We start from the raw sequence: 26,818 nt of genomic DNA, 5'->3' as shown, positions 1-26,818 counted from the left end.
TTTTTTATTACCATTTTAATTGAAAACAATCACAACCAGGTAGTTAATTGTTACCCAGAAATGATTTGATATTGAGATAAAACAGCTACATTGGACCTTTAATCCCTGCTTCTGACCCATTACCTCTGACATCTCACCCTCAACAACAGACAGCGGGGGGGGGGGGGGGGGGGGGGTTAGTGGTAAATGGTCTCTACCACTACATCACCATAGAAGATAAATGTCTCTGTAATGATCAGGTTAGTCCAGCAGGAGGCAGCAGAGTGTCTGTTTGGGAGGAGTGCCCTGCATGTCAACACCAATTGACAGGAAATAAACTACAGGAGGATGGACACAGACAATTAGAGCCCGCTGAGCTAAATCCAAGGCCTTAGAACGGGGGAGCTAAATCCAAGGCCTTAGTATGGGGGAGCTAACTCCAAGGCCTTAGAATGGGGGAGCTAAATCCAAGGCCTTAGTATGGGGGAGCTAAATCCAAGGCCTTAGTATGGGGGAGCTAAATCCAAGGCCTTAGTATGGGGGAGCTACATCCAAGGCCTTAAAATGGGGGAGCTAAATCCAAGGCCTTAGTATGGGGGAGCTAAATCCAAGGCCTTAGTATGGGGGAGCTACATCCAAGGCCTTAAAATGGGGGAGCTAAATCCAAGGCCTTAGAATGGGGGAGCTAAATCCAAGGGCTTAGTATGGGGGAGCTAAATCCAACCTTCAGGTCTCAGACAAGGTTATTGATCAGGTGAGCGCAGACCAGCTAGAGGTCAAATGTTATTCCTGCGTGGTGTTAACGTGGGTTGCAGACAGGGTCTAAATAAGGAATCTGTCCGATAGCCTGCAGACAGGGTCTAAATAAGGAATCTGTCTGATAGCCTGCAGGCAGGGTCTAAATAAGGAATCTGTCTGATAGCCTGCAGACAGGGTCTAAATAAGGAATCTGTCTGATAGCCTGCAGACAGGGTCTAAATAAGGAATCTGTCTGATAGCCTGTAGACAGGGTCTAAATAAGGAATCTGTCTGATAGCCTGCAGACAGGGTCTAAATAAGGAATCTGTCTGATAGCCTGCAGACAGGGTCTAAATAAGGAATCTGTCTGATAGCCTGCAGACAGGGTCTAAATAAGGAATCTGTCTGATAGCCTGCAGGCTAGAAAATATAGGATGATTTAAAAAGAGTGTCACTTCTCTTGTTATCAGACAAGCTGATGGCTGCCACTTTCAAACAGGACTGTAGTTAAGCTCTAAATAACACACACACACACTTCCGTAGATTTAACAGTGACTCAAACTGGATTTATAAATACTGCAGTCTACTACTAAATTATACACAGTAAACTAAATCAAATATATGCTGATACAATAGTGGTGTTGATACTTTATAAAATACAAGCATAACAGTTACTAAACAAACTGTAAACTGAGTTGAGCTAAAGCCTAGGCATTAGTGTGGGGAGCTAACTAAAATCTTCAGGTCTCAGCCAAGGTTATTGATCAACATCTAATGATGTTCCTGTTGTGGGACTGTGGGACTGTGGGTCGGTCGGACGGACGGACGGACGGACGGACGGACGGACGGACGGACGGACAGACAGACAGACAGACAGACAGACAGACAGACAGACAGACAGACACAGACAGACAGACAGACAGACAGACAGACAGAGCCTACATGAGTACCCTAAACTACACTACAGCCTGGACAGATATAAAAGAGTCTCAGGGCTCATATTAGCTGTTTTCTAACACTATAAAACAGTATTATAAGTAAACACTTTTATAGATCAACAACTACCGTATGTATAACTTATATAATACATACGCGTTTGTTCTTGACCTACATGTAAACATACATGTAAACATCTAGGCTATACTGGTAACATCTAGGCTATACTGGTAACATCTAGGCTATACTGGTAACATCTAGGTCTGGTAACATCTAGGCTATACTGGTAACATCTAGGCTATACTGGTAACATCTAGGCTATACTGGTAACATCTAGGCTATACTGGTAACATCTAGGCTATACTGGTAACATCTAGGCTATACTGGTAACATCTAGGCCCTACTGGTAACATCTAGGCCCTACTGGTAACATCTAGGCCATACTGGTAACATCTAGGCTATACTGGTAACATCTAGGCTATACTGGTAACATCTAGGCTATACTGGTAACATCTAGGCTATACTGGTAACATCTAGGCTATACTGGTAACATCTAGGCTATACTGGTAACATCTAGGCTATACTGGTAACATCTAGGCTATACTGGTAACATCTAGGCTATACTGGTAACATCTAGGCCCTACTGGTAACATCTAGGCCCTACTGGTAACATCTAGGCCCTACTGGTAACATCTAGGCCCTACTGGTAACATCTAGGCCATACTGGTAACATCTAGGCTATACTGGTAACATCTAGGCTATACTGGTAACATCTAGGCTATACTGGTAACATCTAGGCTATACTGGTAACATCTAGGCTATACTGGTAACATCTAGGCTATACTGGTAACATCTAGGCTATACTGGTAACATCTAGGCTATACTGGTAACATCTAGGCCCTACTGGTAACATCTAGGCCCTACTGGTAACATCTAGGCCCTACTGGTAACATCTAGGCCATACTGGTAACATCTAGGCTATACTGGTAACATCTAGGCTATACTGGTAACATCTAGGCTATACTGGTAACATCTAGGCTATACTGGTAACATCTAGGCCATACTGGTAACATCTAGGCCATACTGGTAACATCTAGGCCATACTGGTAACATCTAGGCTATACTGGTAACATCTAGGCTATACTGGTAACATCTAGGCTATACTGGTAACATCTAGGCTATACTGGTAACATCTAGGCTATACTGGTAACATCTAGGCTATACTGGTAACATCTAGGCTATACTGGTAACATCTAGGCTATACTGGTAACATCTAGGCCATACTGGTAACATCTAGGCCCTACTGGTAACATCTAGGCTATACTGGTAACATCTAGGCTATACTGGTAACATCTAGGCTATACTGGTAACATCTAGGCTATACTGGTAACATCTAGGCTATACTGGTAACATCTAGGCTATACTGGTAACATCTAGGCTATACTGGTAACATCTAGGCCATACTGGTAACATCTAGGCCATACTGGTAACATCTAGGCCCTACTGGTAACATCTAGGCCCTACTGGTAACATCTAGGCCCTACTGGTAACATCTAGGCTATACTGGTAACATCTAGGCTATACTGGTAACATCTAGGCTATACTGGTAACATCTAGGCTATACTGGTAACATCTAGGCTATACTGGTAACATCTAGGCTATACTGGTAACATCTAGGCTATACTGGTAACATCTAGGCTATACTGGTAACATCTAGGCTATACTGGTAACATCTAGGCTATACTGGTAACATCTAGGCCATACTGGTAACATCTAGGCCCTACTGGTAACATCTAGGCCCTACTGGTAACATCTAGGCCATACTGGTAACATCTAGGCCATACTGGTAACATCTAGGCTATACTGGTAACATCTAGGCTATACTGGTAACATCTAGGCTATACTGGTAACATCTAGGCTATACTGGTAACATCTAGGCTATACTGGTAACATCTAGGCTATACTGGTAACATCTAGGCTATACTGGTAACATCTAGGCTATACTGGTAACATCTAGGCCATACTGGTAACATCTAGGCCCTACTGGTAACATCTAGGCTATACTGGTAACATCTAGGCTATACTGGTAACATCTAGGCTATACTGGTAACATCTAGGCTATACTGGTAACATCTAGGCTATACTGGTAACATCTAGGCTATACTGGTAACATCTAGGCTATACTGGTAACATCTAGGCCCTACTGGTAACATCTAGGCCCTACTGGTAACATCTAGGCCCTACTGGTAACATCTAGGCTATACTGGTAACATCTAGGCTATACTGGTAACATCTAGGCTATACTGGTAACATCTAGGCTATACTGGTAACATCTAGGCTATACTGGTAACATCTAGGCTATACTGGTAACATCTAGGCTATACTGGTAACATCTAGGCTATACTGGTAACATCTAGGCTATACTGGTAACATCTAGGCTATACTGGTAACATCTAGGCTATACTGGTAACATCTAGGCTATACTGGTAACATCTAGGCTATACTGGTAACATCTAGGCTATACTGGTAACATCTAGGCCCTACTGGTAACATCTAGGCTATACTGGTAACATCTAGGCTATACTGGTAACATCTAGGCTATACTGGTAACATCTAGGCTATACTGGTAACATCTAGGCTATACTGGTAACATCTAGGCTATACTGGTAACATCTAGGCTATACTGGTAACATCTAGGCTATACTGGTAACATCTAGGCTATACTGGTAACATCTAGGCTATACTGGTAACATCTAGGCTATACTGGTAACATCTAGGCCCTACTGGTAACATCTAGGCTATACTGGTAGACCAGTGTGTAGTAGGACCTATGTGCATCCAAATTCAACAGGTGCTGAACGTAAATAACCTTAGTTGTTTCTAACACTGCAGTCAACTAAATGACACACACAGTAAAACATTATCCTGATCAAGTTGTGTGGAGTTTTCAAATACAACGTCCTAGCTAGCTGCTAGCTAGCTACTTACAAACAGTAAACACACACAGCAGCCATATGATCCAGCGTCAAGTGTCGTGCCTACCCCATAACGCTACAACACAATGCGCCCTGGCGCTCTCCCTTGTTCCTCTCTCGCTCTCCTATGTCACAGTTCCTCCATCTTCTCTCCTCCTCATCTCTGGTTATTCCAAAACACAATCTCTCCATCCATTCCTCTCTCCCGACCAACATGGTGGCATCTTTAAACTCTGCGAACTAACTCTTCACGCCTGTTAATATAACCACTATCACTAGTAAACTCCCTCTCTCTCTCTCTCTTCCTCTCCTCCCTCTTTGCCATGAATGGATGTGTTTGCATTTTTTATGTCTCTATTATGCCGGTGTTGTGTTGTCTGGTGAATGGAGCAGCCGGGAACCGGTCTACCTGAGAGGCAGAAATGGAGCAGCCGGTAACCGGTCTACCTGGGAGGCAGAAATGGAGCAGCCGGTAACCGGTCTACCTGGGAGGCAGAAATGGAGCAGCCGGTAACCGGTCTACCTGGGAGGCAGAAATGGAGCAGCCGGTAACCGGTCTACCTGGGAGGCAGAAATGGAGCAGCCGGTAACCGGTCTACCTGGGAGGCAGAAATGGAGCAGCCGGTAACCGGTCTACCTGAGAGGCAGAAATGGAGCAGCCGGTAACCGGTCTACCTGAGAGGCAGAAAGCAGAGCGACCGTTGGTAAAGGCGCCAACAGCAGCTCCGGGTCCGCGAGGAGGAGGTCAAAGGTGGAGGGTCAAGGAGAGCGGGCGTTACCGTGGCGACTCACAATTCATTCATTCATTCATTATTTTATCCATTCATCCACTACTGGAGAGGGAACAGGAAGTAGGTATTTATCCATTCATCCACTACTGGAGAGACAAGAGGGAACAGGAAGTAGGTATTTATCCATTCATCCACTACTGGAGAGACAAGAGGGAACAGGAAGTAGGTATTTATCCATTCATCCACTACTGGAGAGACAAGAGGTAACAGGAAGTAGGTATTTATCCATTCATCCACTACTGGAGAGACAAGAGGGAACAGGAAGTAGGTATTTATCCATTCATCCACTACTGGAGAGACAAGAGGGAACACGAAGTAGGTATTTATCCATTCATCCACTACTGGAGAGACAAGAGGGAACACGAAGTAGGTATTTATCCATTCATCCATTACTGGAGAGAAAAGAGGGAACAGGAAGTAGGTATTTATCCATTCATCCACTACTGGAGAGACAAGAGGGAACAGGAAGTAGGTATTTATCCATTCATCCACTACTGGAGAGACAAGAGGGAACAGGAAGTAGGTATTTATCCATTCATCCACTACTGGAGAGACAAGAGGGAACAGGAAGTAGGTATTTATCCATTCATCCACTACTGGAGAGAAAAGAGGGAACAGGAAGTAGGTATTTATCCATTCATCCACTACTGGAGAGACAAGAGGGAACAGGAAGTAGGTATTTATCCATTCATCCACTACTGGAGAGAAAAGAGGGAACAGGAAGTAGGTATTTATCCATTCATCCACTACTGGAGAGAAAAGAGGAAACAGGAAGTAGGTATTTATCCATTCATCCACTACTGGAGAGACAAGAGGGAACAGGAAGTAGGTATTTATCCATTCATCCACTACTGGAGAGAAAAGAGGGAACAGGAAGTAGGTATTTATCCATTCATCCACTACTGGAGAGAAAAGAGGGAACAGGAAGTAGGTATTTATCCATTCATCCACTACTGGAGAGAAAAGAGGGAACAGGAAGTAGGTATTTATCCATTCATCCACTACTGGAGAGACAAGAGGGAACAGGAAGTAGGTATTTATCCATTCATCCACTACTGGAGAGAAAAGAGGGAACAGGAAGTAGGTATTTATCCATTCATCCACTACTGGAGAGAAAAGAGGGAACAGGAAGTAGGTATTTATCCATTCATCCACTACTGGAGAGACAAGAGGGAACAGGAAGTAGGTATTTATCCATTCATCCACTACTGGAGAGACAAGAGGGAACAGGAAGTAGGTATTTATCCATTCATCCACTACTGGAGAGACAAGAGGGAACAGGAAGTAGGTATTTATCCATTCATCCACTACTGGAGAGACAAGAGGGAACAGGAAGTAGGTATTTATCCATTCATCCACTACTGGAGAGAAAAGAGGGAACATGAAGTAGATATTTATCCATTCATCCACTACTGGAGAGACAAGAGGGAACAGGAAGTAGGTATTTATCCATTCATCCACTACTGGAGAGAAAAGAGGGAACAGGAAGTAGGTATTTATCCATTCATCCACTACTGGAGAGACAAGAGGGAACAGGAAGTAGGTATTTATCCATTCATCCACTACTGGAGAGAAAAGAGGGAACAGGAAGTAGGTATTTATCCATTCATCCACTACTGGAGAGACAAGAGGGAACAGGAAGTAGGTATTTATCCATTCATCCACTACTGGAGAGACAAGAGGGAACAGGAAGTAGGTATTTATCCATTCATCCACTACTGGAGAGAAAAGAGGGAACAGGAAGTAGGTATTTATCCATTCATCCACTACTGGAGAGAAAAGAGACAAGAGGAAGTAGGTATGTATCCATTCATCCACTACTGGAGAGACAAGAGGGAACAGGAAATAGGTATTTATCCATTCATCCACTACTGGAGAGACAAGAGGGAACAGGAAGTAGGTATTTATCCATTCATCCACTACTGGAGAGACAAGAGGGAACAGGAAGTAGGTATTTATCCATTCATCCACTACTGGAGAGAAAAGAGGGAACAGGAAGTAGGTATTTATCCATTCATCCACTACTGGAGAGACAAGAGGGAACAGGAAGTAGGTATTTATCCATTCATCCACTACTGGAGAGACAAGAGGGAACAGGAAGTAGGTATTTATCCATTCATCCACTACTGGAGAGAAAAGAGGGAACAGGAAGTAGGTATTTATCCATTCATCCACTACTGGAGAGACAAGAGGGAACAGGAAGTAGGTATTTATCCATTCATCCACTACTGGAGAGACAAGAGGGAACAGGAAGTAGGTATTTATCCATTCATCCACTACTGGAGAGACAAGAGGGAACAGGAAGTAGGTATTTATCCATTCATCCACTACTGGAGAGACAAGAGGGAACAGGAAGTAGGTATTTATCCATTCATCCACTACTGGAGAGACAAGAGGGAACAGGAAGTAGGTATTTATCCATTCATCCACTACTGGAGAGACAAGAGGGAACAGGAAGTAGGTATTTATCCATTCATCCACTACTGGAGAGACAAGAGGGAACAGGAAGTAGGTATTTATCCATTCATCCACTACTGGAGAGACAAGAGGGAACAGGAAGTAGGTATTTATCCATTCATCCACTACTGGAGAGAAAAGAGGGAACAGGAAGTAGGTATTTATCCATTCATCCACTACTGGAGAGACAAGAGGGAACAGGAAGTAGGTATTTATCCATTCATCCACTACTGGAGAGACAAGAGGGAACAGGAAGTAGGTATTTATCCATTCATCCACTACTGGAGAGACAAGAGGGAACAGGAAGTAGGTATTTATCCATTCATCCACTACTGGAGAGACAAGAGGGAACAGGAAGTAGGTATTTATCCATTCATCCACTACTGGAGAGACAAGAGGAAGTAGGTATTTATCCATTCATCCACTACTGGAGAGACAAGAGGGAACAGGAAGTAGGTATTTATCCATTCATCCACTACTGGAGAGAAAAGAGGAAGTAGGTATTTATCCATTCATCCACTACTGGAGAGACAAGAGGGAACAGGAAGTAGGTATTTATCCATTCATCCACTACTGGAGAGACAAGAGGGAACAGGAAGTAGGTATTTATCCATTCATCCACTACTGGAGAGACAAGAGGGAACAGGAAGTAGGTATTTCACTGAGTTTCATTCATACGGTGCAACCATATAATTTGACATTAGAAAACTAGAATGGACATGAACCTTGTTGTGATTGTCTAACGGTCGGCCATGTTGGTCAGGGAGCCGGGGAAACCGTGGCGTTGCCAGTGAGCTGTGATAAGATAGCGGTAAAACGTTAAGGTGAATAATTTATCTGCCCTGTATGAGTTGTTAGATAACTATCCAGACAGTTATACAGGAAACGGTTCCTTACATTTATCAAATTAAATACCAATATGCCATTCAAACAACACAGTCAATCCACAGGCGTACACTGGCTGTAACCGGTTGATAAGACTTAGATACGTACTACATGTCCGTACACTGGCTGTAACCGGTTGATAAGACTTAGATACGTACTACATGTCCGTAGACTGGCTGTAACCGGTTGATAAGACTTAGATACGTACTACATGTCCGTACACTGGCTGTAACCGGTTGATAAGACTTAGATACGTACTACATGTCCGTACACTGGCTGTAACCGGTTGATAAGACTTAGATACGTACTACATGTCCGTAGACTGGCTGTAACCGGTTGATAAGACTTAGATACGTACTACATGTCTGTAGACTGGCTGTAACCGGTTGATAAGACTTAGATACGTACTACATGTCTGTAGACTGGCTGTAACCGGTTGATAAGACTTAGATACGTACTACATGTCTGTAGACTGGCTGTAACCGGTTGATAAGACTTAGATACGTTGTAAATACTGATATGGTATCATGTTATAGCACTCAGCTTTCTAATGAACTACATCTGAGACACGTATGGCCTGTTTATATATATAGAGGTTATTTATATGGAACGTGTATAAAAACCTGTGTAGACTGTATTTATAATTATATTACTATATTTTTGGTTGACTATATTTCCATTACACAGTTTCTGATACATCACATGGCTTTACATCTGTTTTCCTGCATAAATCAAAAGCAGGAAATGCATCACCTATCCCTCTGCTGCCATTCATTTCTATTAGACTGGTTTTGGATTTCTCCCTGACCAAGATGGCCGCCATGTTCACCCCGATTATTAGAACCAAAGAGGATAAGGTGAAGCAAGAGGGATAACTGGGCCACAAAAAAAATCTGTCTTCTCCAGCATGTGGCGTTTTTTTCGCTCACCAAGCGAGGAGTTTTAGTATGGAGGTTAATGAGTGTCGAATTTGGTTAACAAAAAAATGTTAATGGCTTATTTGCTCTAATAGAAGTGTCGTAATGATTAGGTTGTTCCCGAGTGTACTGATATAAGTAGGACACGTGACAACCCGGGAACTTTGAGAAAAACTTCATAACGGAGTTGTGCTTGGTGGTCACTAGTTACCACAGCCACAAAGTCATTAACCCCGCATTTTTCTAAAATGTGTCTTTAAACCTAACCTTAACCATACTGCTCACCTTACGCCTAACCCTGAACAAACCCCCCCCCCAAAAAGCAACGTTTCATTGATTATTTTCACGATATTTTGACTTTGTGGCTGTGGTAACTATTGGAAGACATTTCTTTTCATTGTTAGAGCAGCCACTAGAGTTTATGGTCAATATAATGGAAGCAATAAGACACGAGGGGGTGTGATATATGGCCAATATACCACGGCTAAGGGCTGTTCTTATGCAAGACTCAACGCGGTGTGCCTGGATACAGCCCTTAGACGTGGTATATTGGCCATATATCACACCCCCTCGTGCCTTACTGGTATTATAAACCGGTTAACAACTTAATCAGAGCAGTAAGAATACCCGTGGTATACGGTCTGATATACCATGGCTTTCAGCCAAATCAGTATTCATGGCTCGAACCACCCAGTTTATTATAGATAATGTGTGTTAGAACCAGCGATGTGTAATAAACCCCTAGATTGCATGATGCTACGAATTGGCCAATGAGAGGCTTTGAAGCCACCGGTCCTATCAGTCATCTAGTGTATATATATATACACACACACACACACACACACACACATCGCTGTTTAAAACCATCCTGAAGGTCTGATACATTGGAGCCATTAAAAGTGCTCCAGGATTTAGACTCTGGTGGGATTCAGCGTTCTGTTATAGCTCCTGAAACGGAGTATATTAAACATAACGTTGAACGTTACTATCTAGCCTCTATCTCGTTACTATCTAGCCTTTTTGAATAAAGATCTTTATTAAGACACCTTTTTATAGCTGTGTTTTTACTTAGGGGGTACGTTTAGTTATCCTATCTATTTTATCCCACTCTATATATTTTACTGTAAAGCTGTAAAACATTAGTCTCTCAGGTTATTGTTTTAACATTTTAATGTCTCATTTAAAAAAACGTTTCCTCACCTTTTTTTGTCATTTGTTAAGCACTTTGCCTGCCCAGTAAAGTGCTGTGTAAATAGTTCTGATTTGATTCTCCAAGAGAGAGAAACGGTTTAATTTACTTACCTCCAGACTGAAACCAACGTCTTCGTCCAACCCTCTTCACACAGCTCCCTTCTGGCTGCACTGTGAACCCTCCTCACCTCCGTTTAACATTACATTTCCCCCGACACACTATATGGGAGTTCAGCTGTTAATGTTCAACTAGTCAGAGGTGAAGATCACCAAAGATAATCAAAATCTGTTCCTGACACTTGTAAAAGTGATTGTAAAAAACAAACATATTAAAACGTGATGAAACCACACCCCAGAGAGCTTTCTATCACAAACGGGCTCGTCACACCTTTCAGTAATCCTCTCTAGCCGTCTCTCCTCTGCCGCTGGTTTTAACAGGAGGAGGGTGAAGTTGCCCCGAGATGATGATCTTGGGACAGTTTTGCATTTTCCCACTAATGGTTCAGGATCGGGGGAAGCTGATCCTAGATCTGTACCTAACAGGGCTGGGGTCAATTCAGGAAGTGATTTTTAATTAAACATTTCAAAAAGGAAAATAGGTATATAAAATAAATAAATAAATAGTTTCTACTGCTCAGTTTGAGGTCATTGAAAATATATTGTTTTTCAAATTTTGAATTGTTATTTCAAGTTCACTTCCTGAATTGACTGCCTTGAATTTGAATTGCCACCAGCCCTTGTACCTGCGGAGAAACGTCACCTTTTGGAGCATTTTATAATAGCTGTCATTTCAACACCTCCGTCTCTGCTGTCCGTCGCCTTACTTCTGCAGACTACAGAACCTGCCGGGTTGGAATTCAAAAAACAACACAAATTGTAACCAACGGAAAAAACAAAACCACAGAAGCAAACCGTGTCCATTTCAAGTTCTTGGAATTTATTGAGTTTCCCTTTTTCATTCTGGATGTGTTTCAATGTCAACTAAGATAAAATATGCTGCTTCCTGTCCTCTTGTAACTCAGATCGTATCTGGTTCTTGATTGGTTATTTTTTGTTGTTGTTTCAAACGCGAAATAAGAATCAGGACTTTAGAATCTACTGGTTCTGGATAAATCAACTTCCTGTTTTTTTGTTTTTAACTCCTCCCACCCATCCTGTATTCTGTCCAATCAGAAGGCCTGTTTTACTAACTCGTCCCACCCATCCCGTCATCGGTCCTATCCCGAAGAGCTGTTTCACTTCTTAACAATCTGGATGACGTCCTCGTGCTCCATGATGTGTGTTAGCCCCACCCGCTGGGGGTCGAACTTGGTGCTGGTCCCCTGGAACACAACAGGAAGACAGTCACACAAAATGGAGTCATGAAAGAAAGATACATTGTTTTATAAACGCAGAGAGAGCAAACCCAACGTTGCTAGCATGCTAGCACGGGGTGCTGCTAACTTACCCAGACCAGGGCGTACTTGAACTGGCTGGCTAACGTTCTGTGGATCCGATGGCACTGCAGGGAGAGAGGGAGACCGTCGTTAAGGCTTTAGCTCAGCGGGTTAAAACACAGTCTGGTGCCGACGACCTGGGGTTCAAAGCCAGGAGGTCAGTGTGTGTTCAGCTCACCACATGTTCTACAGATGCTCCTCTTCTCATGATGATGGCATCGCTGAAGTCAGGCCTCTCTGAAACAACAAGACCACAATTCAACAGGAGACACCAGAGGTTCTAAACACAGCGTGGGAGAGACACCAGGGGTTCTAAACACAGCGTGGGAGACACCAGGGGTTCTAAACACAGCGTGGGAGACACCAGGGGTTCTAAACACAGCGTGGGAGACACCAGGGGTTCTAAACACAGCGTGGGAGAGACACCAGAGGTTCTAAACACAGCGTGGGAGAGACACCAGGGGTTCTAAACACAGCGTGGGAGACACCAGGGGTTCTAAACACAGCGTGGGAGAGACACCAGGGGTTCTAAACACAGCGTGGGAGACACCAGGGGTTCTAAACACAGCGTGGGAGACACCAGAGGTTCTAAACACAGCGTGGGAGAGACACCAGGGGTTCTAAACACAGCGTGGGAGACACCAGGGGTTCTAAACACAGCGTGGGAGAGACACCAGGGGTTCTAAACACAGCGTGGGAGAGACACCAGGGGTTCTAAACACAGCGTGGGAGACACCAGAGGTTCTAAACACAGCGTGGGAGACACCAGAGGTTCTAAACACAGCGTGGGAGAGACACCAGGGGTTCTAAACACAGCGTGGGAGAGACACCAGAGGTTCTAAACACAGCGTGGGAGAGACACCAGGGGTTCTAAACACAGCGTGGGAGAGACACCAGGGGTTCTAAACACAGCGTGGGAGAGACACCAGGGGTTCTAAACACAGCGTGGGAGACACCAGAGGTTCTAAACACAGCGTGGGAGAGACACCAGGGGTTCTAAACACAGCGTGGGAGAGACACCAGGGGTTCTAAACACAGCGTGGGAGACACCAGGGGTTCTAAACACAGAGTGGGAGAGACACCAGGGGTTCTAAACAGCGTGGGAGAGACACCAGGGGTTCTAAACACAGCGTGGGAGAGACACCAGGGGTTCTAAACACAGAGTGGGAGAGACACCAGGGGTTCTAAACACAGCGTGGGAGACACCAGGGGTTCTAAACACAGCGTGGGAGAGACACCAGGGGTTCTAAACACAGCGTGGGAGAGACACCAGGGGTTCTAAACACAGCGTGGGAGACACCAGGGGTTCTAAACACAGCGTGGGAGAGACACCAGGGGTTCTAAACACAGCGTGGGAGACACCAGGGGTTCTAAACACAGCGTGGGAGAGACACCAGGGGTTCTAAACACAGTGTGGGAGACACCAGGGGTTCTAAACACAGCGTGGGAGACACCAGGGGTTCTAAACACAGCGTGGGAGACACCAGGGGTTCTAAACACAGCGTGGGAGACACCAGGGGTTCTAAACACAGCGTGGGAGACACCAGGGGTTCTAAACACAGCGTGGGAGAGACACCAGGGGTTCTAAACACAGCGTGGGAGACACCAGGGGTTCTAAACACAGCGTGGGAGACACCAGGGGTTCTAAACACAGCGTGGGAGAGACACCAGGGGTTCTAAACACAGCGTGGGAGACACCAGGGGTTCTAAACACAGCGTGGGAGACACCAGGGGTTCTAAACACAGCGTGGGAGACACCAGGGGTTCTAAACACAGCGTGGGAGACACCAGGGGTTCTAAACACAGCGTGGGAGACACCAGGGGTTCTAAACACAGCGTGGGAGAGACACCAGGGGTTCTAAACACAGCGTGGGAGAGACACCAGGGGTTCTAAACACAGCGTGGGAGAGACACCAGGGGTTCTAAACACAGCGTGGGAGAGACACCAGGGGTTCTAAACACAGCGTGGGAGACACCAGGGGTTCTAAACACAGCGTGGGAGAGACACCAGGGGTTCTAAACACAGCGTGGGAGAGACACCAGGGGTTCTAAACACAGCGTGGGAGAGACCAGGGGTTCTAAACACAGCGTGGGAGAGACACCAGGGGTTCTAAACACAGCGTGGGAGACACCAGGGGTTCTAAACACAGCGTGGGAGAGACACCAGGGGTTCTAAACACAGAGTGGGAGAGACACCAGGGGTTCTAAACACAGTGTGGGAGAGACACCAGGGGTTCTAAACACAGCGTGGGAGAGACACCAGGGGTTCTAAACACAGAGTGGGAGAGACACCAGGGGTTCTAAACACAGCGTGGGAGACACCAGGGGTTCTAAACACAGAGTGGGAGAGACACCAGGGGTTCTAAACACAGTGTGGGAGACACCAGGGGTTCTAAACACAGCGTGGGAGACACCAGGGGTTCTAAACACAGCGTGGGAGACACCAGGGGTTCTAAACACAGCGTGGGAGAGACACCAGGGGTTCTAAACACAGCGTGGGAGAGACACCAGGGGTTCTAAACACAGAGTGGGAGACACCAGGGGTTCTAAACACAGCGTGGGAGAGACACCAGGGGTTCTAAACACAGCGTGGGAGAGACACCAGGGGTTCTAAACACAGCGTGGGAGAGACACCAGGGGTTCTAAACACAGCGTGGGAGAGACACCAGGGGTTCTAAACACAGCGTGGGAGAGACACCAGGGGTTCTAAACACAGCGTGGGAGACACCAGGGGTTCTAAACACAGCGTGGGAGACACCAGGGGTTCTAAACACAGCGTGGGAGAGACACCAGGGGTTCTAAACACAGAGTGGGAGAGACACCAGGGGTTCTAAACACAGCGTGGGAGAGACACCAGGGGTTCTAAACACAGCGTGGGAGAGACACCAGGGGTTCTAAACACAGCGTGGGAGAGACCAGGGGTTCTAAACACAGCGTGGGAGAGACACCAGGGGTTCTAAACACAGCGTGGGAGAGACACCAGGGGTTCTAAACACAGCGTGGGAGAGACCAGGGGTTCTAAACACAGCGTGGGAGAGACACCAGGGGTTCTAAACACAGCGTGGGAGAGACACCAGGGGTTCTAAACACAGCGTGGGAGAGACACCAGGGGTTCTAAACACAGCGTGGGAGACACCAGGGGTTCTAAACACAGCGTGGGAGAGACACCAGGGGTTCTAAACACAGCGTGGGAGAGACACCAGGGGTTCTAAACACAGCGTGGGAGAGACACCAGGGGTTCTAAACACAGCGTGGGAGAGACACCAGGGGTTCTAAACACAGCGTGGGAGAGACACCAGGGGTTCTAAACACAGCGTGGGAGAGACACCAGGGGTTCTAAACACAGCGTGGGAGAGACACCAGGGGTTCTAAACACAGCGTGGGAGAGACACCAGGGGTTCTAAACACAGCGTGGGAGAGACACCAGGGGTTCTAAACACAGCGTGGGAGAGACACCAGGGGTTCTAAACACAGCGTGGGAGAGACACCAGGGGTTCTAAACACAGAGTGGGAGACACCAGGGGTTCTAAACACAGCGTGGGAGAGACACCAGGGGTTCTAAACACAGAGTGGGAGAGACACCAGGGGTTCTAAACACAGCGTGGGAGAGACACCAGGGGTTCTAAACACAGCGTGGGAGACACCAGGGGTTCTAAACACAGCGTGGGAGAGACACCAGGGGTTCTAAACACAGCGTGGGAGACACCAGGGGTTCTAAACACAGCGTGGGAGACACCAGGGGTTCTAAACACAGCGTGGGAGAGACACCAGGGGTTCTAAACACAGCGTGGGAGAGACACCAGGGGTTCTAAACACAGCGTGGGAGAGACACCAGGGGTTCTAAACACAGCGTGGGAGAGACACCAGGGGTTCTAAACACAGCGTGGGAGAGACACCAGGGGTTCTAAACACAGCGTGGGAGACACCAGGGGTTCTAAACACAGCGTGGGAGAGACACCAGGGGTTCTAAACACAGAGTGGGAGAGACACCAGGGGTTCTAAACACAGCGTGGGAGAGACACCAGGGGTTCTAAACACAGCGTGGGAGACACCAGGGGTTCTAAACACAGAGTGGGAGAGAGTGTGTTTAGGATGGGATTGCGACAATTTGAAAATCTAGTGCACTTTAAATGGCTGATGTCATACTCATTCAGCCTATGACAACAGCTGATCAGTCAGATATGGGGAGGAGCTACCGACATCAACCAATAGCAGGAAACAACACAATCGCACATGACGCATTCTCAGTATACACCCCGTACACCCCGTGTGTGTGTGTGTGTGTGTGTGTGTGTGTGTGTGTGTGTGTGTGTGTGTGTGTGTGTGTGTGTGTGTGTACCTCCTCTCTTCTTAGTGTAAAGACAGATGAGCGCCAGGTATTCCCACAGCCTCTCTAGCAGGTAGTCCAGGTTCAGCTTCATCCCACAGCTAACAGGGAGAACACAGTCAGACAGAGAGACAGTCAGACAGAGAAAACACACAGTCAGACAGAGAGACAGTCAGACAGAGACAGTCAGACAGAGACACAGTCAGACAGAGAGACAGTCAGACAGAGAGACAGTCAGACAGAGAGACAGTCAGACAGAGAGAACACACAGTCAGACAGAGAGACAGTCAGACAGAGACACACAGTCAGACAGAGACACAGTCAGACAGAGACACAGTCAGACAGAGACACAGTCAGACAGAGACAGTCAGACAGAGACACAGTCAGACAGACAGACAGTCAGACAGACAGTCAGACAGACAGAGACACAGTCAGACAGACAGACAGAGACACAGTCAGACAGACAGACAGACAGTCAGACAGACAGACAGACAGTCAGACAGAGAGACAGTCAGACAGACAGCATTAACACATGATCGCCAGTGCTCAGACAGACAGACAGACAGACAGACAGGTATAACAGACAGACAGACAGGGTAGTTTCCGACCTGATGACGACGCTGTGGGGTTCGTGAGCCAGTCTGTCCACCTCCTCTATAGAGATCTGATCCACCTTGTTGTACACCTACACACACACACACACACACACAGACACACCACACACACACACAACTATATATTCATTGGTCTGGTACAGATATAGATCAGGTACGTATTAACATAGAGCTAGATCATAGATCAGGTACGTATAAACACAGAGCTAGATCATAGATCAGTTACGTATAGACATAGAGCTAGATCATAGATCAGGTACGTATGTATAAACATAGAGCTAGATCATAGATCAGGTACGTATAAACATAGAGCTAGATCATAGATCAGGTACGTATAAACATAGAGCTAGATCATAGATCAGGTACGTATAAACAGAGCTAGATCATAGATCAGGTACGTATAAACATAGAACTAGATCATAGATCAGGTACGTATAAACATAGAGCTAGATCATAGATCAGGTACGTATAAACATAGAGCTAGATCATAGATCAGGTACGTATAAACATAGCGCTAGATCATAGATCAGGTACGTATAAACATAGAGCTAGATCATAGATCAGGTACGTATAAACAGAGCTAGATCATAGATCAGGTACGTATGTATAAACCTAGAGCTAGATCATAGATCAGGTACGTATGTATAAACATAGAGCTAGATCATAGATCAGGTACGTATGTATAAACATAGAGCTAGATCATAGATCAGGTACGTATGTATAAACATAGAGCTAGATCATAGATCAGGTACGTATAAACATAGAGCTAGATCATAGATCAGGTACGCATAAACAGAGCTAGATCATAGATCAGGTACGTACGTATAAACATAGAGCTAGATCATAGATCAGGTACGTATAAATATAGAGCTAGATCATAGATCAGGTACGTATAAACATAGAGCTAGATCATAGAACAGGTACGTATAAACATAGAGCTAGATCATAGATCAGATACGTACGTATAAACAGGGCATGTAAACTCGGTTCCCAACAATGACGTCGATGAAGTCATCAGGAGTGCTGTCTTCTCGGAACAGAACCTCCGCATTGAAGATTTCTGAGGCGCATCGTTAAGGTTCTACCTACTGTTCTGAGGTGGATCGTTAAGGTTCTACCTACTGTTCTGAGGTGGATCGTTAAGGTTCTACCTACTGTTCTGAGGTGGATCGTTAAGGTTCTACCTACAGTTATGAGGTGGATCGTTAAGGTTCTACCTACTGTTCTGAGGTGGATCGTTAAGGTTCTACCTACTGTTCTGAGGTGGATCGTTAAGGTTCTAGCTACTGTTCTGAGGTGGATCGCTAAGGTTCTACCTACTGTTCTGAGGTGGATCGTTAAGGTTCTACCTACTGTTCTGAGGTGGATCGCTAAGGTTCTACCTACTGTTCTGAGGTGGATCGTTAAGGTTCTACCTACTGTTCTGAGGTGGATCGCTAAGGTTCTACCTACTGTTCTGAGGTGGATCGTTAAGGTTCTACCTACTGTTCTGAGGTGGACCGTTAAGGTTCTACCTACTGTTCTGAGGTGGACCGTTAAGGTTCTACCTACTGTTCTGAGGTGGACCGTTAAGGTTCTACCTACAGTTCTGAGGTGGACCGTTAAGGTTCTACCTACTGTTCTGAGGTGGACCGTTAAGGTTCTACCTACTGTTCTGAGGTGGTCCGTTAAGGTTCTACCTACTGTTCTGAGGTGGTCCGTTAAGGTTCTACCTACTGTTCTGAGGTGGTCCGTTAAGGTTCTACCTACTGTTCTGAGGTGGTCCGTTAAGGTGTCTGTGGTTGGTGCTGGTATTGTGTCTGTAGTTGGTATTGTGTCTGTAGAAGGATACTGTATTCGTGGAGGATGAGCTGCACCAGTTTCTCAGAACACATAGTCAGAGGCACCATGGAGTTATAGGACAGACCCCCTCCTTTCTTGGGCTGAACACAAACACGCAGTTGTCACAACACTACATACTAGCATCATACATACATACTAGCATCATACATACATACATACTAGCATCATACATACATACATACATACATACATACATACATACATACTAGCATCATACATACATACTAGCATCATACATACATACATACATACTAGCATCATACATACATACTAGCATCATACATACATACTAGCATCATACATACATACTAGCATCATACATACATACTAGCATCATACATACATACATACAAGCATCATACATACATACTAGCATCATACATACTAGCATCATACATACATACATACTAGCATCATACATACTAGCATCATACATACATACATACTAGCATCATACATACTACCATCATACATACTAGCATCATACATACTAGCATCACACATACATGCTAGCATCATACATACTAGCATCATACATACATGCTAGCATCATACATACATGCTAGCATCATACATACATACTAGCATCATACATACATGCTAGCATCATACATACTAGCATCATACATATTAGCATCATACATACATACATACAAGCATCATACATACATGCTAGCATCATACATACATGCTAGCATCATACATACTAGCATCATACATACATGCTAGCATCATACATACATGCTAGCATCATACATACATGCTAGCATCATACATACATACTAGCATCATACATACATACTAGCATCATACATACATACAAGCACGCTAGCATCATACATACTAGCATCATACATACTAGCATCATACATACATACTAGCATCATACATACATACTAGCATCATACATACATACTAGCATCATACATACATACATACATACTAGCATCATACATACATACTAGCATCATACATACATACATACTAGCATCATACATACATACTAGCATCATACATACAGACATACATACTACCATCATACATACACTATATGACCAACAGTATGTGGACACCTGGTCGTCCAACATCTCATTCCAAAATCATAGGCATTAATATGGAGTTGGTCCCCCCTTTGCTGCTATAACAGCCTCCACTCTTCTGGGAAGTCATTAATATGGAGTTGGTCCCCCCTTTGCTGCTATAACAGCCTCCACTCTTCTGGGAAGGCTTTCCACTAGATGTTGGAACATTGCTGCTATAACAGCCTCCACTCTTCAGGGAAGGCTTTCCACTAGATGTTGGAACATTGCTGCTATAACAGCCTCCATTCTTCTGGGAAGACTTTCCACTAGATGATGGAACATTGCTGCTATAACAGCCTCCACTCTTCTGGGAAGGCTTTCCACTAGATGATGGAACATTGCTGCTATAACAGCCTCCACTCTTCAGGGAAGGCTTTCCACTAGATGATGGAACATTGCTGCTATAACAGCCTCCACTCTTCAGGGAAGGCTTTCCACTAGATGATGGAACATTGCTGCTATAACAGCCTCCACTCTTCTGGGAAGGCTTTCCACTAGATGTTGGAACATTGCTGCTATAACAGCCTCCATTCTTCTGGGAAGGCTTTCCACTAGATGTTGGAACATTGCTGCTATAACAGCCTCCATTCTTCTGGGAAGACTTTCCACTAGATGTTGGAACATTGCTGCTATAACAGCCTCCACTCTTCTGGGAAGGCTTTCCACTAGATGTTGGAACATTGCTGCTATAACAGCCTCCACTCTTCTGGGAAGACTTTCCACTAGATGATGGAACATTGCTGCTATAACAGCCTCCACTCTTCTGGGAAGGCTTTCCACTAGATGTTGGAACATTGCTGCTATAACAGCCTCCATTCTTCTGGGAAGGCTTTCCACTAGATGTTGGAACATTGCTGCTATAACAGCCTCCACTCTTCTGGGAAGGCTTTCCACTAGATGTTGGAACATTGCTGCTGGGACTTGCTTCCATTCAGCCACAAGAGCATTAGTGAGGTCGGGCACTGATGTTGGGCGATTAGGCCTGGCTCGCAGTCGGCGTTCCAATTCATCCCAAAGGTGTTCGATGGGGTTGAGGTCAGGGCTCTGTGCAGGCCAGTCAAGTTCTTCCACACAGATCGACAAACCGTTTCTGTATGGACCTCGCTATGTGCATGCTGAAACAGGAAAGGACCTTCCCCAAACTGTTGCCACAAAGTTGGAAGCACAGAATCATCTAGAATGTCATTGTATTCTGTAGCGTTAAGATTTTCCTTCACTGGAACTAAGGGACCCGAACCATGAAAAACAGCCACAGACCATTATTCCTCCTCCACCAAACTTTACAGTTGGCACTATGCATTGGGGCAGGTAGCGTTCTCCTGGCACCCGCCAAACCCAGATTCATCCGTCGGACTGCCAGATGGTGAAGTGTGATTCATCACTCCAGAGAACGTATTTCCACTGCTCCAGAATCCAATGGCGGTCTACCACGTCGTGGCTGAGCCGTTGTTGCTCCTAGACGTTTCCACTTCACAATAACAGCACTTACAGTTGACCGGGGCAACTCTAGCAGGGCAGAAATGTGATGAACTGACTTGTTGGAAAGGTGGCATCCTATGACGGTGTCACGTTGAAAGTCACTGAGCTCTTCAGTAAGGCCATTCTACTGCCGATGTTTGTCTATGGAGATTGCATGGCTGTGTGCTGGATTCTATCCACTTATCAGGAGCGGGTGTGGCTGAAAAAGAATCCACTCATTAGAAGGGTATCCATATACACATGAGCTCCCGAGTGGGGCAGCGGTCTGAGACACTGCATCTCAGTGCAAGAGGCGTCACTACAGTCCCTGGTTCGAGTCCAGGCTGTATCACATCCGGCCGTGATTGGGAGTCTCATAGGGCGATGCACAGCGTCGTCATGGTTTGGCCGGGGTAGCCGTCATTGTAATGAAGAATTTGTTCTTAAATGACTTGTTAAATAAAAGGTTAAATGTAAAATATATAACATAATGTGATGGAGAAACTGACCTTAAAATAGATGTTGGGTTTGGAGCGGTTGAGTCTGATGCCGACGGACTCCAACTCTTTCTCCAGGAGTTTCCTGAGGAGACAGAACACACTAACTAACTAACCTGAGACAGAACACACTAACTAACTAACCTGGGGAGACAGAACACACTAACTAACTAACCTGGGGAGACAGAACACACTAACTAACTAACTAACCTGAGGAGACACAACACACTAACTAACTAACCTGAGGAGACAGAACACACTAACTAACTAACCTGGGGAGACAGAACACACTAACTAACTAACCTGGGGAGACAGAACACACTAACTAACTAACTAACCTGGGGAGCCAGAACACACTAACTAACTAACAGAACACACTAACTAACTAACAGAACACACTAACTAACTAACCTGGGGAGACACAACACACTAACTAACTAACTAACCTGGGGAGACAGAACACACTAACTAACTAACTAACCTGGGGAGACAGAACACACTAACTAACTAACTAACCTGGGGAGACAGAACACACTAACTAACTAACCTGGGGAGACAGACAGAACACACTAACTAACTAACTAACCTGGGGAGCCAGAACACACTAACTAACTAACCTGGGGAGCCAGAACACACTAACTAACTAACTAACCTGGGGAGACAGAACACACTAACTAACTAACTAACCTGGGGAGACAGAACACACTAACTAACTAACTAACCTGGGGAGACAGAACACACTAACTAACTAACCTGGGGAGACAGACAGAACACACTAACTAACTAACCTGGGGAGCCAGAACACACTAACTAACTAACCTGGGGAGCCAGAACACACTAACTAACCAACCTGGGGAGCCAGAACACACTAACTAACTAACAGAACACACTAACTAACTAACAGAACACACTAACTAACTAACCTGGGGAGACACAACACACTAACTAACTAACCTGGGGAGACAGAACACACTAACTAACTAACTAACCTGGGGAGACAGAACACACTAACTAACTAACCTGGGGAGACAGACAGAACACACTAACTAACTAACCGGGGGAGACAGAACACACTAACTAACTAACTAACCTGGGGAGACAGAACACACTAACTAACTAACCTGGGGAGCCAGAACACACTAACTAACTAACCTGGGGAGCCAGAACACACTAACTAACTAACCAACCACACTAACTAACTAACTAACCTGGGGAGACAGAACACACTAACTAACTAACTAACCGGGGGAGACAGAACACACTAACTAACTAACTAACCTGGGGAGACAGAACACACTAACTAACTAACCTGGGGAGCCAGAACACACTAACTAACTAACCTGGGGAGCCAGAACACACTAACTAACTAACTAACCTGGGGAGACAGAACACACTAACTAACTAACTAACCTGAGGAGACAGAACACACTAACTAACTAACAGAACACACTAACTAACTAACCTGGGGAGACACAACACACTAACTAACTAACTAACCTGGGGAGACAGAACACACTAACTAACTAACTAACCTGAGGAGACACAACACACTAACTAACTAACCTGGGGAGACAGAACACACTAACTAACTAACCTGGGGAGCCAGAACACACTAACTAACTAACTAACCTGGGGAGACAGAACACACTAACTAACTAACTAACCTGAGGAGACAGAACACACTAACTAACTAACAGAACACACTAACTAACTAACCTGAGGAGACACAACACACTAACTAACTAACCTGAGGAGACAGAACACACTAACTAACTAACCTGGGGAGACAGAACACACTAACTAACTAACGGACTCCAACTCTTTCTCCAGGAGTTTCCTGAGGAGACACAACACACTAACTAACTAACCTGGGGAGACAGAACACACTAACTAACTAACCTGGGGAGACAGAACACACTAACTAACTAACGGACTCCAACTCTTTCTCCAGGAGTTTCCTGAGGAGACACAACACACTAACTAACTAACCTGGGGAGACAGAACACACTAACTAACTAACCTGGGGAGACAGAACACACTAACTAACTAACCTGGGGAGCCAGAACACACTAACTAACTAACCAACCACACTAACTAACTAACTAACCTGGGGAGACAGAACACACTAACTAACCAACCACACTAACTAACTAACTAACCTGGGGAGACAGAACACACTAACTAACTAACTAACCTGGGGAGACAGAACACACTAACTAACTAACCAACCACACTAACTAACTAACTAACCTGGGGAGACAGAACACACTAACTAACTAACCAACCACACTAACTAACTAACCTGGGGAGACACAACACACTAACTAACTAACCTGAGGAGACAGAACACACTAACTAACTAACCAACCACACTAACTAACTAACTAACCTGGGGAGACAGAACACACTAACTAACTAACCAACCACACTAACTAACTAACTAACCTGGGGAGACACAACACACTAACTAACTAACCTGGGGAGCCAGAACACACTAACTAACTAACTAACCTGGGGAGCCAGAACACACTAACTAACTAACTAACTAACCTGGGGAGCCAGAACACACTAACTAACTAACTAACTAACTAACCTGGGGAGCCAGAACACACTAACTAACTAACTAACTAACCTGGGGAGCCAGAACACACTAACTAACTAACTAACCTGGGGAGCCAGAACCCACTAACTAACCAGCTGGGACAGACAGAACCCACTAACTAACCAGCTGGGCCAGACAGAACCCACTAACTAACCAGCTGGGCCAGACAGAACCCACTAACTAACCAGCTGGGCCAGACAGAACCCACTAACTAACCAGCTGGGCCAGACAGAACCCACTAACTAACCAGCTGGGCCAGACAGAACCCACTAACTAACCAGCTGGGCCAGACAGAACCCACTAACTAACCAGCTGGGCCAGACAGAACCCACTAACTAACCAGCTGGGCCAGACAGAACCCACTAACTAACCAGCTGGGCCAGACAGAACCCACTAACTAACCAGCTGGGACAGACAGAACCCACTAACTAACCAGCTGGGACAGACAGAACCCACTAACTAACCAGCTGGGACAAACAGAACCCACTAACTAACCAGCTGGGAGACAGAACCCACTAACTAACCAGCTGGGACAGACAGAACCCACTAACTAACCAGCTGGGCCAGACAAAACCCACTAACTAACCAGCTGGGCCAGACAGAACACAATAACTAACCAGCTGGGACAGACAGAACACACTAACTAACCAGCTGGGACAGACAGAACACACTAACTAACCAGCTGGGAGACAGAACCCACTAACTAACCAGCTGGGACAGACAGAACACACTAACTAACCAGCTGGGCCAGACAGAACACACTAACTAACCAGCTGGGACAGACAGAACCCACTAACTAACCAGCTGGGACAGACAGAACCCACTAACTAACCAGCTGGGCCAGACAGAACACACTAACTAACCAGCTGGGACAGACAGAACCCACTAACTAACCAGCTGGGACAGACAGAACCCACTAACTAACCAGCTGGGACAGACAGAACACACTAACTAACCAGCTGGGACAGACAGAACACACTAACTAACCAGCTGGGCCAGCCAGAACACACTAACTAACCAGCTGGGACAGACAGAACCCACTAACTAACCAGCTGGGCCAGACAGAACACACTAACTAACCAGCTGGGACAGACAGAACCCACTAACTAACCAGCTGGGACAGACAGAACCCACTAACTAACCAGCTGGGAGACAGAACCCACTAACTAACCAGCTGGGACAGACAGAACACACTAACTAACCAGCTGGGCCAGACAGAACACACTAACTAACCAGCTGGGACAGACAGAACACACTAACTAACCAGCTGGGACAGACAGAACACACTAACTAACCAGCTGGGCCAGACAGAACCCACTAACTAACCAGCTGGGACAGACAGAACACACTAACTAACCAGCTGGGACAGACAGAACACACTAACTAACCAGCTGGGACAGACAGAACACACTAACTAACCAGCTGGGACAGACAGAACACACTAACTAACTAGCTGGGACAGACAGAACCTAACTAGTAACTAACTAGCTGATAGTACTAAGAACAGAACACACACCTCTGTACGTCTCCCTTGGTGGCGTCCAGCATCATGATGACCACGTCTGCTGTCCTGGCAACAGCAATGACCTGCCGACCTCGACCCTTACCTACGAAACACAAAGGTCAGAGGTCACCCAATCACAACAAAGAGTTAAAATCATCATCAAATCATAAAAGGCCTCTATATTAATTAATAGCTCAGAGATAACACAGTGCTCTATATTAATAGCTCAGAGATAACACAGTGCTCTATATTAATAGCTCAGAGATAACACAGCGCTCTATATTAATAGCTCAGAGATAACACAGTGCTCTATATTAATAGCTCAGAGATAACACAGCGCTCTATATTAATAGCTCAGAGATAACACAGCGCTCTATATTAATAGCTCAGAGATAACACAGCGCTCTATATTAATAGCTCAGAGATAACACAGCGCTCTATATTAATAGCTCAGAGAATAACAACAAGCGCTCTATATTATAGCTCAGAGATAACACAGGCGCTCTATATTAATATCTCAGAGATACACAGCCGCTCTATATTAATAGCTCAGAGATAACACAGCGCTCTACATTAATATCTCAATA

At 45.3% G+C, this 26,818-nt stretch overlaps 2 protein-coding genes across 2 annotated transcripts in view; both read right to left on the bottom strand.

Annotated features, from left to right (window-relative positions):
* The window catches only part of LOC120042817 (developmentally-regulated GTP-binding protein 2-like), a 34,327-nt gene extending 29,627 nt beyond the window's left edge, over positions 1 to 4,700 (bottom strand). The window contains exon 1 of the mRNA XM_038987627.1: positions 4,696 to 4,700. Coding sequence (XP_038843555.1) covers positions 4,696 to 4,700 — 5 coding nt within the window. The remainder of the gene's footprint in view (positions 1 to 4,695) is intronic.
* A 7,085-nt stretch (positions 4,701 to 11,785) lies between these two features.
* Positions 11,786 to 26,334, bottom strand: LOC120042816 (developmentally-regulated GTP-binding protein 2; the record flags this gene model as incomplete). Its single annotated transcript, XM_038987626.1, has 9 exons — positions 11,786 to 12,191; positions 12,317 to 12,370; positions 12,484 to 12,542; positions 16,645 to 16,733; positions 17,241 to 17,317; positions 18,209 to 18,306; positions 19,078 to 19,168; positions 22,138 to 22,210; positions 26,244 to 26,334. Coding segments are annotated over 9 exons (719 nt in total), but the record flags the coding sequence as incomplete, so codon positions are not given.
* Positions 26,335 to 26,818: the final 484 nt, after the last annotated feature.

Source organism: Salvelinus namaycush, unplaced genomic scaffold, assembly GCF_016432855.1.
Source record: "Salvelinus namaycush isolate Seneca unplaced genomic scaffold, SaNama_1.0 Scaffold787, whole genome shotgun sequence".
NCBI classification, from domain to species: domain Eukaryota; kingdom Metazoa; phylum Chordata; class Actinopteri; order Salmoniformes; family Salmonidae; genus Salvelinus; species Salvelinus namaycush.
Note: the sequence above shows the minus strand (reverse complement) of the source record. Positions and strands in the feature narration are given on the sequence as shown.